General features: G+C 41.3%; 1 protein-coding gene across 7 annotated transcripts in view; it reads left to right on the top strand.

Moving 5' to 3' along the window:
* LOC139338505 (receptor-type tyrosine-protein phosphatase mu-like) overlaps positions 1-12,284 on the top strand; it is a 149,986-nt gene that overhangs the window by 30,968 nt on the left and 106,734 nt on the right. For all 7 annotated transcript variants that reach the window (XM_070973567.1, XM_070973564.1, XM_070973566.1 and 4 more), the window contains exon 2: positions 4,891-5,013. In XM_070973567.1, the coding sequence (XP_070829668.1) occupies positions 4,891-5,013 (123 nt within the window). The remainder of the gene's footprint in view (positions 1-4,890; positions 5,014-12,284) is intronic.

Here is a 12,284-nt window from a genome sequence, read left to right as displayed (position 1 = left end):
AAGAATACTTCAACATTCCGATAACACGCTTATCACTTTCTTGCTGAGAGATAGATGAGTGATGACCTGCAGTCTCCACATGTTGCCTAGCGACCTGACAGTGATGACAAGACTACAGTAAAGTAAATAATTGTATTTTCCCAAAATGTAGAACTATTGCTTTAAAAAGGGATAGAAAGAAATGTGACAAGTCAAGGACCAGCAATAAGTGCTGGCATCAGATCAGCGTCCCTGAATTTGATGCTGAATAAACATGTTTTTCTTGAAAGTCTGAGTGATAAAGACTCCAAAATTAACCAAGTTGGAATCTACAAGGTGAAAGAACTTCAGAAATGTAATCCTTCAAACAAACAAAAATGCTGCAAAACAGAACTGAGCAAAGTCAATAACAGCCTCACCACAGAGATGAATTCTGAACGTGTTGAAAAACACTTAAGTTTTCCTTTAAGGCCTCACCACACACCCGCTTTTTCTACATTCTGTTTCCTCTCTCACAATCCTTTTCTCGTTCTTTCAGAGGCATTCAGAGAGCAGAGTGTGTGTAGCTCTCCACCACAGTACCAAACTTTCACACACGTGTGTGTGTGAAAGTTTGGTACACACATACACACACACCAACACAGCTTTTAATGCTTAAAGTTTACTTTTGTTACAGGTGCAATAACAAAAGGCCTTTTAAGTCTGACTTGAAAATCTTTAGGAGAAATTGGCTCCAGCATTGAGGGGTTGAGGTATTGATTCTGGCCTCTGGCTCAGTCCAGGAAAAGATGGATAGATTTGTTTGAAATACACTCTGCGTGAGAATATAAAGACTATTGTGTGTTCTCACTCAGGAATAAATTGTTTCATGACATATCTAGGGCCACCTTTTTAGCTTCAAGCTGCCTGCTTCTCTTGAAAGGGGAATGTTGACAGGGTGGAGCACATTCATCTGTAGTCCCAGACTACCCACACCTCATAGAAGCTTTTATTGAAAGTTAAATCTCCTTCAGAGAGTTGGCAGCCTCTCGTTGGGATATCTATTTCAGCAGCTGTCGAGGCTGATTATATGGGGGTTGTGCCACACACTGGCAGCAATATAAACCTCCTGCAGAGAGAAGGACTATTATGATGCCATTGATTGATGCGTTCATCTGCATGCGTGTGTACACTCTCTGGAGTCAGAAGCAGCCGTATGTATTGATGGCGTGCAACATGTGATTGGTGATATATTTTGTTCTTGACTTACGGCACTCACAATGGTGAAGTCACGCATTTCACGAAGCTTATAACGACCAGTCATTTCTGCAGAACAAGAGGCTTTAATGTTTACCTCAGGACAGAACAGTTCTACAGCAGATCAATAACAAATTGCAGGCTTTATTGGAGAATTTCCCAATACTGAAGTCTGATACCAAGAGCCCCATGTAACAATCAAAACAATGCGAATTGATTTATTGCTTGTTCACACACTGTTAACCCATCTTAATGGTCAAAGTAGTTCAGCTAAAGCAATGGATGTGGATGGTACTTCAGTATCGTCAATGAAAAAGCAGTATGGCTTAGTTCCACCCACTGTTCTCAGATCAATAGAGAATCAATAGAAGAACATCGTTACCATGAGACTTAACAATGTAATTTGGTTTATAATCACTACATTCTCATTTAGGATTGGGTTTGTAATTACACTGCTCAAAGTCTTTTAATTGTCAGTGTATCAACTTCTGGCATCACACTCTGCTAACAGGCCAGATTACATCTACAGGTTGGACTGCAGGTGGCCAGTGGAAAAACATATTGACGATAAAAGTAGTTTATTTTCTTAACCTCCTGTATTGCTTCAGTCTGAAAATGTATGCAATCAGAACTGAATAGCATTTTCCCCCCTTAATGTCTTTTTAATTCAAATTAACTGAGCAACAAGAGAATCATTAATGGAATGGATCTGTTAATGATGTCTTTGAAGGGGCTGAAGTTTCAAACTGAAACCTCACCCCTCTCATTTTCCTGATTTATTATTAAAGAGTTGACATAAAAAAAAAAAATTAAACCTCTCAAAATTAAACAAGGAATGGGATCTGCCTTCTGCATATTCTTTTTGATGACTTTTTCTCCCTTGAGTTTGAAAGTCTCCCTCCACCTCCATCACCCACTGACTCGGAATACATTTCACTCCTTGCCAATGCCATCGATTTGAATATCAAACACCAATAAAAGCCACCTCTTTGGGTTTGTTTGAGCACCACCATGCTGTGAGAGGAAGGTGGGCGGCACGGGGCGAAGGATCTTGGAACTATTGAGTCAAAATATTGATGGAACGGAGCCAGTCCCTATGACGCTGCAGCCAAAGACGTGTTAATATTCTCCAAGTTACATCTTGGCAACAGACATTTTTATTTATTTAGAGAGCAAGTTGACTGAGCATGAAGTACATGCTCTTTTCCAGCACCGCCTTCGTACTCCTGGAGTTTAACACAGTCACTCCAGGGAGGTGGAGGACAACCACAACTTCCCACTGTGGGCCACAGAACGGCTCCAACTGAACCGTTGGGGGTTAAGAGCCTCGCGTAAAGGCATGTGATGTGGTGATTCATGAGTGTTTCTCATTCAGATCTCCTCGCCCAGACTCTCTACTAGTCTTGATAATACATTTTTGGCCACCTGTTACAGCTGCTTTACATTTAATAAACACTTAACATTACAGGTTTTACAGGCTGTGTACTATACTGCTATAGGTGGATCCTTAATTGCCTCCTCAGAATACTAAACTAACTCACACCCAATTATACAACGGCAGTTAACAGCTGCTAAAGAATGCTAATTATCTTAACGTAATAGCTTGGAGAAACAAATGTATGTGGTAAAGTAAATATGGAAATGTTATCTCAGTTTTATATGAAGAATCATTTGTTTACATTTGCAAATGAGAACAGGGAAAGATTCTGCACGTCTAAAGTTCTGAAACTGAGTTACAAAGACATGGTGGAAGAAGTACTCAGATCCTTTAGTTGAGTAAAAGTAGCACTACCACAGTACAGAAATACTCTGATTACTCTGATCTGACCTGAAATTTAACTTATAGTGAACTACATTAAAACATGAATAATAATCGTTTGATAAAAAAAAACTGAGATAAGAATATATTCAAATTTGAATATCACAACAAATTCTCAAAAATGTTTTTTTATTTATTTATGCCTGTTCTTTTTCTGCTGTGTCAATGATTCATTGTTTGCAAATTAGCTTAAAACATTTTTCAAATTGTAGCTAGCTAGTAGAGAACAACTCCAACACAGACCAATTCATTTATGTGGGAGAGTTAGTAAATTCTCAAGTTGAAGCTAAATTAAGCAGTTTTTGAGTGTTGGACAGCATAGACAAACTCAAAATCAACCTCACCACAATGAGCTTTTAGCATAACACTTTGTTGTGGCTAACATGTTAGCGAACACCTATTTAAGTTACCATTAACTTTATTAGAGTGAGGTGGACATATCTCTTGGAGTCTGACCTCATTGTGTCTGCTTACTAGTTTCAAGCATGGTGGTTTGAAGTGCTAACTCTTGAGAATATGTCTGTGTGGTTTGTTTTTTGGCTTTGCTCACTGCCACTTGTTAGCTTCTCTCTGAAGTCACACTTCGCAGGAAACCTAGCTAGCACACAGCTAAAGCTAGTTAGCTTCTCATCCTGACATTAGCTCATGTATTGAGAGCTAAAGCAGGCTCTGAATTTCCGAACAAGCTCTCAACAATTCCTCAACCTTTTACCTGTCATACTTTTCTATGTCCACCCCCTCAAAAACCAGACAAAGCAACAAATATATCATTAGCAGCTGCCCTATAGAGCTGGATATTAATTATCTGTGTTCTCCTCGTTTGGCCACTCATTTGCACGTGTACTGTAAATGCCACCAGAGAGATAAATGGGAAAACAAAAACCCCAGCTCGTAGCCTGCATGCAGCAGAATGTCAGAGGGAACTCGTAAGAGATGAGATATTGGTTTTGGCCTGGCATAGAGTCTGGCTCAAAGGACATTCCAAGAGGCAATAAAATTTGTATGTCATCTGTGTTTAGAAACATATTAGCGATTTGCAAGCAGACGTTTTCAGAATCAATATTTGGATTCATTTCTGGCACGAGGCAGGATAATATACTGTACATCTGTTATCAACAGAGAACCAGATTAATCATGTATCTGAAGATGCATAATATCATTTTGTCCAAGTTATCTGCCTCCTCTGAAAACGACCTCCCACAGTGTAAAAGCCACCTTTTATTTTTCACACTTCTTTACTCAGTATGAACTCCTTTCCAGCCACATATTGTTCTTACTGTGCCTTTTCTTTTTTGTAGATTTATGAGTGGATTGAAAGGCACTTTGGGGAGAAAAAAATGCTCGACTCTCACATTCTCTGCATGGCCTTTAAGGCGCGAGGAATAAAGGGGCATTTGTATTAATCGATCACACGCCAAGCCTGGTTGAAGCCTGGCCCTAATGGTTGCTTGCTGTCATTTTGCAAGCAGCTTGTGAAAAGGATTAGAGTGGCTCTGTAGAGTAAGGGCGCATGAACAGCAAAGTTCTGTGGCCAGCAAAGAAAATAAATCAATTTATCCCTGATGGTGGTGCAGTTTTGGAACATAATGCCTAACGATGATGGAGTTTGGACACTTCATACTTGTCATTGTGAAATTGGACTGCCGTGTTGCTAATGATGGTAATGTATGTTGTGCCTCGCCTACTACAGTAATCCTTCACTCTGTCTCACTTAAATGCATCTCATTGTCTGGCATATTGCATTATGAATACCGCTGGGGAAAAAAAGGGGAGAATTAAATTTATATATGCATTCATTTGAGCAGCAAGTTAATGGAAAAACTGTATAACCATATAAATTTCTTCCTTTTTCACAGGCGATTGTAACTTTGAGAAGCCGCTGGCAGCGTGTGGGTACAGCCAAGGCAGGGAGGATGACCTTGACTGGGAGCAGGCCAATACTAGAGAGAAGCCTTCATCAGATCCATGGATGCCCTCAGGTAAGGACAGTGACACTGGCTCATGAAAAGGAGGGATGATGAAACCATCACCATACAGAGAATACATCATTGCAACAGTCTGTACAGCTGCCACTGTCTGTTTTGTGTAAGAAGCAGAATCCTGCACCGAGCGGAGATTATTTTACACTGAAGAAATATTCTCAATAGGAGGAATGCACTGGTAAAAAAAAAAGAAAAAAAGAAAAAAAAGTATTCAAGCCAGCGAATTAAAAAAAAAAAAAAAATCAAACTAAAAAACGGACATTTCTAGATTTTGCGCCTCCATTTAGAGAGAGGATCAGAATATGCTGCTCCTGGGAGAAGATGAGCTGCCTGTGACACCCGCCATGATTGAGAGTATCCAAGTGTAGTACTGGGCCAAGTGGGCAAGCTATATGCACAATGATTATAAATATTCCAAACATGCAACTAATTTGATGAAGCGTGTACATGACCATTTTTTATCTGTTTTTTTTCCCCCCACAAAATGAAATTTATCTCTGAATGGCCAGTTCAGTCTGATGATTTAGGTGTTTACATGGGACATTTCTGATTAGGCCATAAGTCTTGCTATAATTGGAATATACTGTAAGGCTGCGAGTAAACAACTTAGTGTTAGAGACTAATAAATATTGATTACAGCTCATATTTCCATGTCCTACTGTTCGATCGCCTAAGCATAAACTTTAAGGAGAAAACAATACTTCTACCTTCTTCTCCAGAGTTCCCGGCACCATTTTTTTTCTCTTTTATCATCATTGTGACATGTTAATGCAGCTTCTTTCCACATGAGTGTCTGCTGCACGGGATCTGTGGGACAGTCGCACGAACTGAGACAAAGTCGACATTTGATATAAAAATGCTCAGATCCATTTTAATTAAAGAGGTCTTCTCGTCAGCCACATATTGAAATTCATTAAAATGCTTTCCCTGCATTTTGTGTCTGTCGCACACAATTTGTCTCTTTAATGTTCGATTGATTGCGTTTCATTTGATTTGAAATGCAGAGATATCACCGCCGCTGAGCAGAAGGCACCTAAGGAATTAGACTAATGGAATGACTTTTTTTTCCGTGTTATAACAAAGGTAGCGTTGCAAACTAATGGATATTGTTTTCCTCCCCTATCTGATGCCTAATCTCACAAAGGCTGCATCACAGATAGATTGCACTGGGCCCCCCCAGTGACAGAGGGGGAATTAATTAGCAGGCCCTCACTAATTTTAAACAGCCAGTGCCCAGACCTGTTTGTGTGTGCATCAGGATGATGTGTGTTGAACCACCCTGGAGAAATTGCTTTCCATGGAGGGGGAAGTGTCGACTTTCTCTATCGCAATTGATTAATGTCGGGACACATGGAGGCTGGGCAAAGGTTACAGTGAAATCTGGAAAAGCCTTGACCTACAAATTAACACCTCGTGCATGGTCTAAATTTAACATATCTGATTAAAATCCCATGTCTGGTTAAGAGGTGTCCCTGATCGTGCTTCATAGTCTGAGTACTCTTCAGACAGGCCTGTTTTCTACCGTGCGTCTTGGATTGTACGTAATTAACAGGTTACAGCTCTTTCTCCATTTCTCGGTGTGAGCACTCAACCTGCCGTGCAAAATTGTAATCTCTCCTCTCTGACCGCATTGAAAAGGATGTGAAATGTAGTGTACTTGACGCTTGAAATTGTTTTAGGGCTACTGGAGAGGGAGTTGATGGGTAGAAATGCATTTATGTGAAAGCCACACTGGTGGAAAAGCTATCTCACCTCTGATTGCTGTCTCACTCTCAACCTGTACTTATGAATCTTCACAAAATGACCTTATCATACTTACAGAACAGACTGTTCTGAACAAAAGGCATTGCTACCTCAAACGGCGTCTTTCCGAGTAGTCGTGTTCTTAATGCTAGTTTGAATGTATGATTTAAATGAGGATTAAAACCTTTTTTACCTTGGCTGAGTGCTCAGAGCAATTCAAACATCTCTCATATGAACTCCAATCCCAGTGTCCCTTACAATTTTGCACAATTCTGCACCTCATAACCTCTTTCACACTGGTCATGAAACCTACTAACACCCACTACAGTCTGGCTTTTCTTCATTGGGCAAGCATACCGTCGGCATTCATTCCCTGCCCTACTTCCCTACTCTATTTTCCAGCTCCAATCGGCAGTGATAGTAACATGACACCCGAGTGGACACAATCATTTTCACCCCTGGATTCTGGATTGATAATGACGCATGTTGAAGTCCTGGACATTGCCGTGTAATCATTGCCTGAAATAAGACAGAAGTGTCAACTTGTTAATCACCGTTTCCATGTCACCACCATCATCTCATAAAAGATTAAAAAATAGCCGTCATAATGTAGTCGCTGGCCTCCTTACTGCTCTCTATCGTTCCCCCTTTTTTCAGGGTGTTTGTAATGTCAGCCGTGACGTACATTTACCTGCTAATTCTGGTGTAAAAGTGATGCAAGATTTACATCCAAAGCCTGCGTTCAAGGCAAATGTAGGAAGTTGTTCACCCTCAATGTAGTGTTGGTGGAAAGTAAGCGAATTGAGGTCAGGGTGGTGTAGACTGACTTTTTGGTTGAGGTGATTGTTCTGTCACAGTCCTGCAGTTAATGTTCGACTTCCTATTAACTGTAATGAACTCTCCCTAAGATTAACCAAGTGTAGAGCACTTGGTTGTTTAGCTCTAATCGGACCTCAAACTTAGTTAATTGCCATGATGACAATCTTTCCCAACCATCTTTCCCAACCAGTGTTAACCAGAATGTTGACACTCGATGTAAAAATAATGTCCTTAAATGCAGTTTGAGGTTTTGCAGAATTGTTTAGCATTGACATTCTGGCAGATTTCAGCAAATTATTGTCATTAGATACTGTATCTCTCACTCGAGAAGAAGTTCTCAATATGAAAAACTGAACTAGAGCTGAGTTCATTTAAAACAGGCTGAGATTATTATGCAATATGATTTCTTGTTTTTATTAAAGGTTAAAAAGATTCATGAAGTCTACACACAATCTATCTGCTTGCAAAAACATGAAACAAAGGTCTGTGAAATCAATAGGAGAGCTCCCGCATTAATGTGCTGTGTCAGTGTGTTAAGTTTAGAGAACACACAACTCATGAGAGGCCTTTTGCAGAATTTGATGTCAACCCGCTGAGGACTTTGCTTCATGCTACAAAGCTCGTACAGCAACCAAAGACCAAGCTGGCCTGATTCCATCCCGGCATGTAAGTAAAAGAGTACCAAAACGGAAAAGCGAAATGAAATGCAACAAGGGAAACAAGCCCTCTGGTCACATGAAGACGAGACGAGCAGTGCCTGAAACTCTTGGTTGTTTACGACAATCTGATCCCTACCTAATTGCTACGTCTGGACGGAGAGTAGTCTTGTTTATCCCTCCGCACAGCTCTGATTGCATGCTTTGGCTCCTTTAGGGTGGTTCAGCCCAGTTCTGAGGCTCTGCGTGTCTGCTTGGGCACTCCCCAGAGTGCTCCCTCTCCCGAGCCAACTGGAGAAACCCCCGGCAGAGCTGTCACTGTCAGTCCTGTTATTACCAACAAGCCTCATCTGTCCTGGACAATGATAATAAAACCATTTCAGCCAAGACAACACTCATTAAACCTTGGAGAATGGAGCTGGACGCACTTCTGTCAGAGGCAGATGTTGGCTTGGATGAAGAGAAAATGACCACACTTGAATCAAGAAGACATTTGTGTAGTCTCTTAAGAAAACAGATTTCTCCAGTTTCCACCCTACCCTCTGTTGTCATAAGTTCAGCAACATGGTGCAGTTGTCTCAGAGAAGAATGGATGAAGCTTCCTTGATGAGGAAGTTTGCAGTGTGCTGCTGTGGGGTGGGGGGTGGGGTGTCCAGATGCCATTAAGAGAGAAGCTGTTTTTAGTGAGCCCCAGCTGGTGCAGAGGCTGCCTCCTCTCTGATGGTGTCATGGATGTTGCCAGCAGTAGGCTGCTGCTCCCTGGTTTCTCCCCTGAGACTCGTTCTGGGGAATAATAGTAAGAGAAGGAGGAGAAAGAAGGTCCTCTAACTGAGATTAATTAGGGTTTTGTATTATGCTAGGCACAATAGCGAATGCAGCTCTGGCTAAATGAGTTATTATTGTATTCTTAATGTCTGCTCTAAATATGTTGCGGAAGAGAAATTAAATGTTTTGTCTCTCTGTTGCACAAGGCCTTTGTTTTGATAGCATGCCCTTGGTCGATAATGACACCTAGACAATAGTGAAGGATTGGCAGAATGCAGTTCTTCATAGAGTAAAGGTGATCTTCTCATTCAGGTTCTTTCCTGTCAGGTTCATAATGCGTCCATGTAAATGCAGCTCACTCTCGGACCTAGAAGGGTGCCTTTCTTAGAGCGCAGCTCCTGCATATGGATAAGATGGAACACTTTAAAAGGCAAGCAGTTCACCTTTTTGACCATTTCAATCAGGAGGTAATGAATTGACAAAGCCCCACCGCCTTACCTGGACAACCAGTGTTTACGGCACTGTATGTGCTGTTCAAATGGAAGAGGAGCGGGATAGCCACTTAAACTATGAGAGGAGAGAACACCCACTGACTGAAGGACGTCAGAAATTTAATCAGAATATAAATCACATCAGCAAAAGATGGGATTTGCTGTTGAGCAGGGAGGGGCCCTCGTCTTGTGAAAATAAGATAATTGCTTTTGAGCCATTCACAACTTTGTGTGAAAATCACACCTTGCACGGCGTTGGCAAGGTTGTGAGATTAAGGAGAAACCCCATTATATGATTAGGGGACAAAACAGAACAGCAAATTACAACGTCTGATCAATTCATGAATTAATTCCTGGGGGTGACAGACAGTGATTTTGAATTTAGCATGTTTGTGGGGTTAAGAAGTTAACCGTGGTCTGAGTAAACAAGATTTCAGCCATTACTTTAAAAAAGGATTATGCCAGCACACTGTACTATGATGATGGAGGACATATTTACATACTGTATCTTTTCCCATTAGTGTGCATGGTATGTGCAATTAAGGCTAATGATGCAGCTAGGTGACACGTGAACACTCTCTGTTGTGTAATGGGTTTGTATCAGGCAAATAGGCTATTATATGACCCATTTATTGCAGTGGAGCGCCAATGGTGCGTAGTGCATATTAAGATGACATATGAAGCCATTAAGATTTGCTGTTGATTGACAATCAGCAACAAAGGATGCTGCCGCGGAACATAATAAGGGTCAGTTGTTGCACCTGACTAAAATGACAGGGCTGAAACGTGTTGCGCATGATGGATGGTTTTGGGTGAATCTGTGTGACACTGTCAAAGAAACCTGGCAGGTTCTTCATATGGAGAGCCCAAACTTATTCAGTGTTACTTTATCAGCCCCCTTTCATGTTTCAAAGGACACAGGGAAAGTTCTGGAAAATTGAGTGGAGGCCACGGCTGTTCACATTAACAGCCTAACCCTCACAGCGAGAGCATTTTTGATTGGTGGCAGACAGTGAGAATAGCCCTGTCTTCATTGACATTTCCGAAGCGGCGGCCATGCTTTTCTGCGGCGGTGACCTCTGTGAATTTTATTAGCAAATGAGACCTGGAGGGTTTGGGTTTAAAGAGCGCCCCTTCATTCTGATTTCCCCCACATAATGATTTCCACAGAGTTCAGGACCTGAATGGAGGAGAAATAATGAGCGCCAGTCATTACTGCAAATTATATCCTCTGCTCAGACCATCACTCAGCTCATAATTAATCTAAATACCTTCAACCTATAGACTTTGATGATTAGGATGAGACAGTAGCCTATTTGTGTGAACTGAATTATATCAGACTATGTTCCATTTAAGAAGACTTGTCGACATTTTTAAGAAAAGGCAGCGAGGGAAAAAAGAAAATGTATAAATGTACCCTCTTAACCAGCTCAAGGGTATTTTGCCACATTATATCTGTTCTGCTTGAAAACTGTGTAACCACTCCTACATGAATTCCTACTATGTCATTTATTTGGTGAGACATTGGATGGTGGTCGGCCTTTTTGGAGACTTTTTTACAGTCAAAAAAGGAAGCGTGATTGCAATAGAAAATGCTTAATAGGATTCATCTGACATTTGTCTCAGGTCACTGGTCCCTGTCTGCTTCTCCACCAACCCTGAACCTCCTTTTGCTTTCTACAGTGATTCAAAAAAAAGACAGACTCTGATGACATGAGACTTTATTGCAGGAAATGAGGAAATTAGGATGTGGTCTTCTCACATTGTTGTAATCCTGAAAAGCTGTCATTTCTAAATTGAGTTTGCCTGTTTCATAAAAGCAGAAATTCATACTGTATATCACTTTGTTAGTCTTTTGATGGATTATGGTCATTACTTTTTGCCTGTTTCCTCAAGATAATGTTAGAGTGGATACGCTCAGAAAAACTTGTGTTTGTACAAGACCCTGTTGATCGATAGGAAGTTCTGGTGGTCACCAGAAAAGCCTTTCATTGGATGATTAGGTGCTAGAAAACCATCAAATCGAAGTATTTAGTTCTTTAGTGATTAACGGTTTGTCACTAGCTTCTGTTCTTAGCTGAAGGAGCTTGTTTTCCCATATGGACTGACACGAGGTGTGGCCAGCTCCCAACTGCACTGCCGGTGCCAGTGAGCTGACAGGTCAAAGGATTAACCTGATGGAAGCCTTCCCCTGGATTATGTCCATGTTTCTCTCTGTATGGCTCATTATACCATTAAACCACTAAGTCTGTTAGTTTGGATAGCTTCGTGTCCAGCTGAACCTGAACATTTGTGGGTTTACACTTGCAAGCTGCAGCCTCATCACGGTTCAATGAATGAAGCTTTGGATGTTGTTTTTGTTCAGAACTTTTACAATTGGAGTAATAGAAAGCATCCTGACCGGAAACATTATGAACTGGCATGGTTTGTGTACGGCCCAGGACGGGAGGCTGGAACCGAGCATCAGTGACATCAAAGAGGTTAGGTGCCGGCACAGAGCCCAAAGGATACTAAAAGACAATGCCCACCCCAGCCGAAGCCTGCTCACCTTGCTGCCGTCTGGCAAGCGATCCAGAAGTGTCTGCTGCTGAACCACCAGATGACAGAGCAGCTCCTTTCCTCGCCCTGTCAGACTCCGTGCTCCAACATAAATAGTTGATTTTTCTGACTTATTATTAATTCATCCATTTATATAATAATCCATCAAAACCTGGTGCCTGCGTTACCCACAATGCAACTTGGCAGCTGACTGTTCTAGTGCTGGTAGCTGCTAATGTAGCCGCTGGTACGCTCA

Source organism: Chaetodon trifascialis, chromosome 11 (genome assembly GCF_039877785.1).
Source record: "Chaetodon trifascialis isolate fChaTrf1 chromosome 11, fChaTrf1.hap1, whole genome shotgun sequence".
NCBI lineage: Eukaryota > Metazoa > Chordata > Actinopteri > Chaetodontiformes > Chaetodontidae > Chaetodon > Chaetodon trifascialis.
The sequence above is the reverse complement of the archived record's forward strand: the minus strand, read 5'-3'. Positions and strand labels throughout refer to the sequence as shown.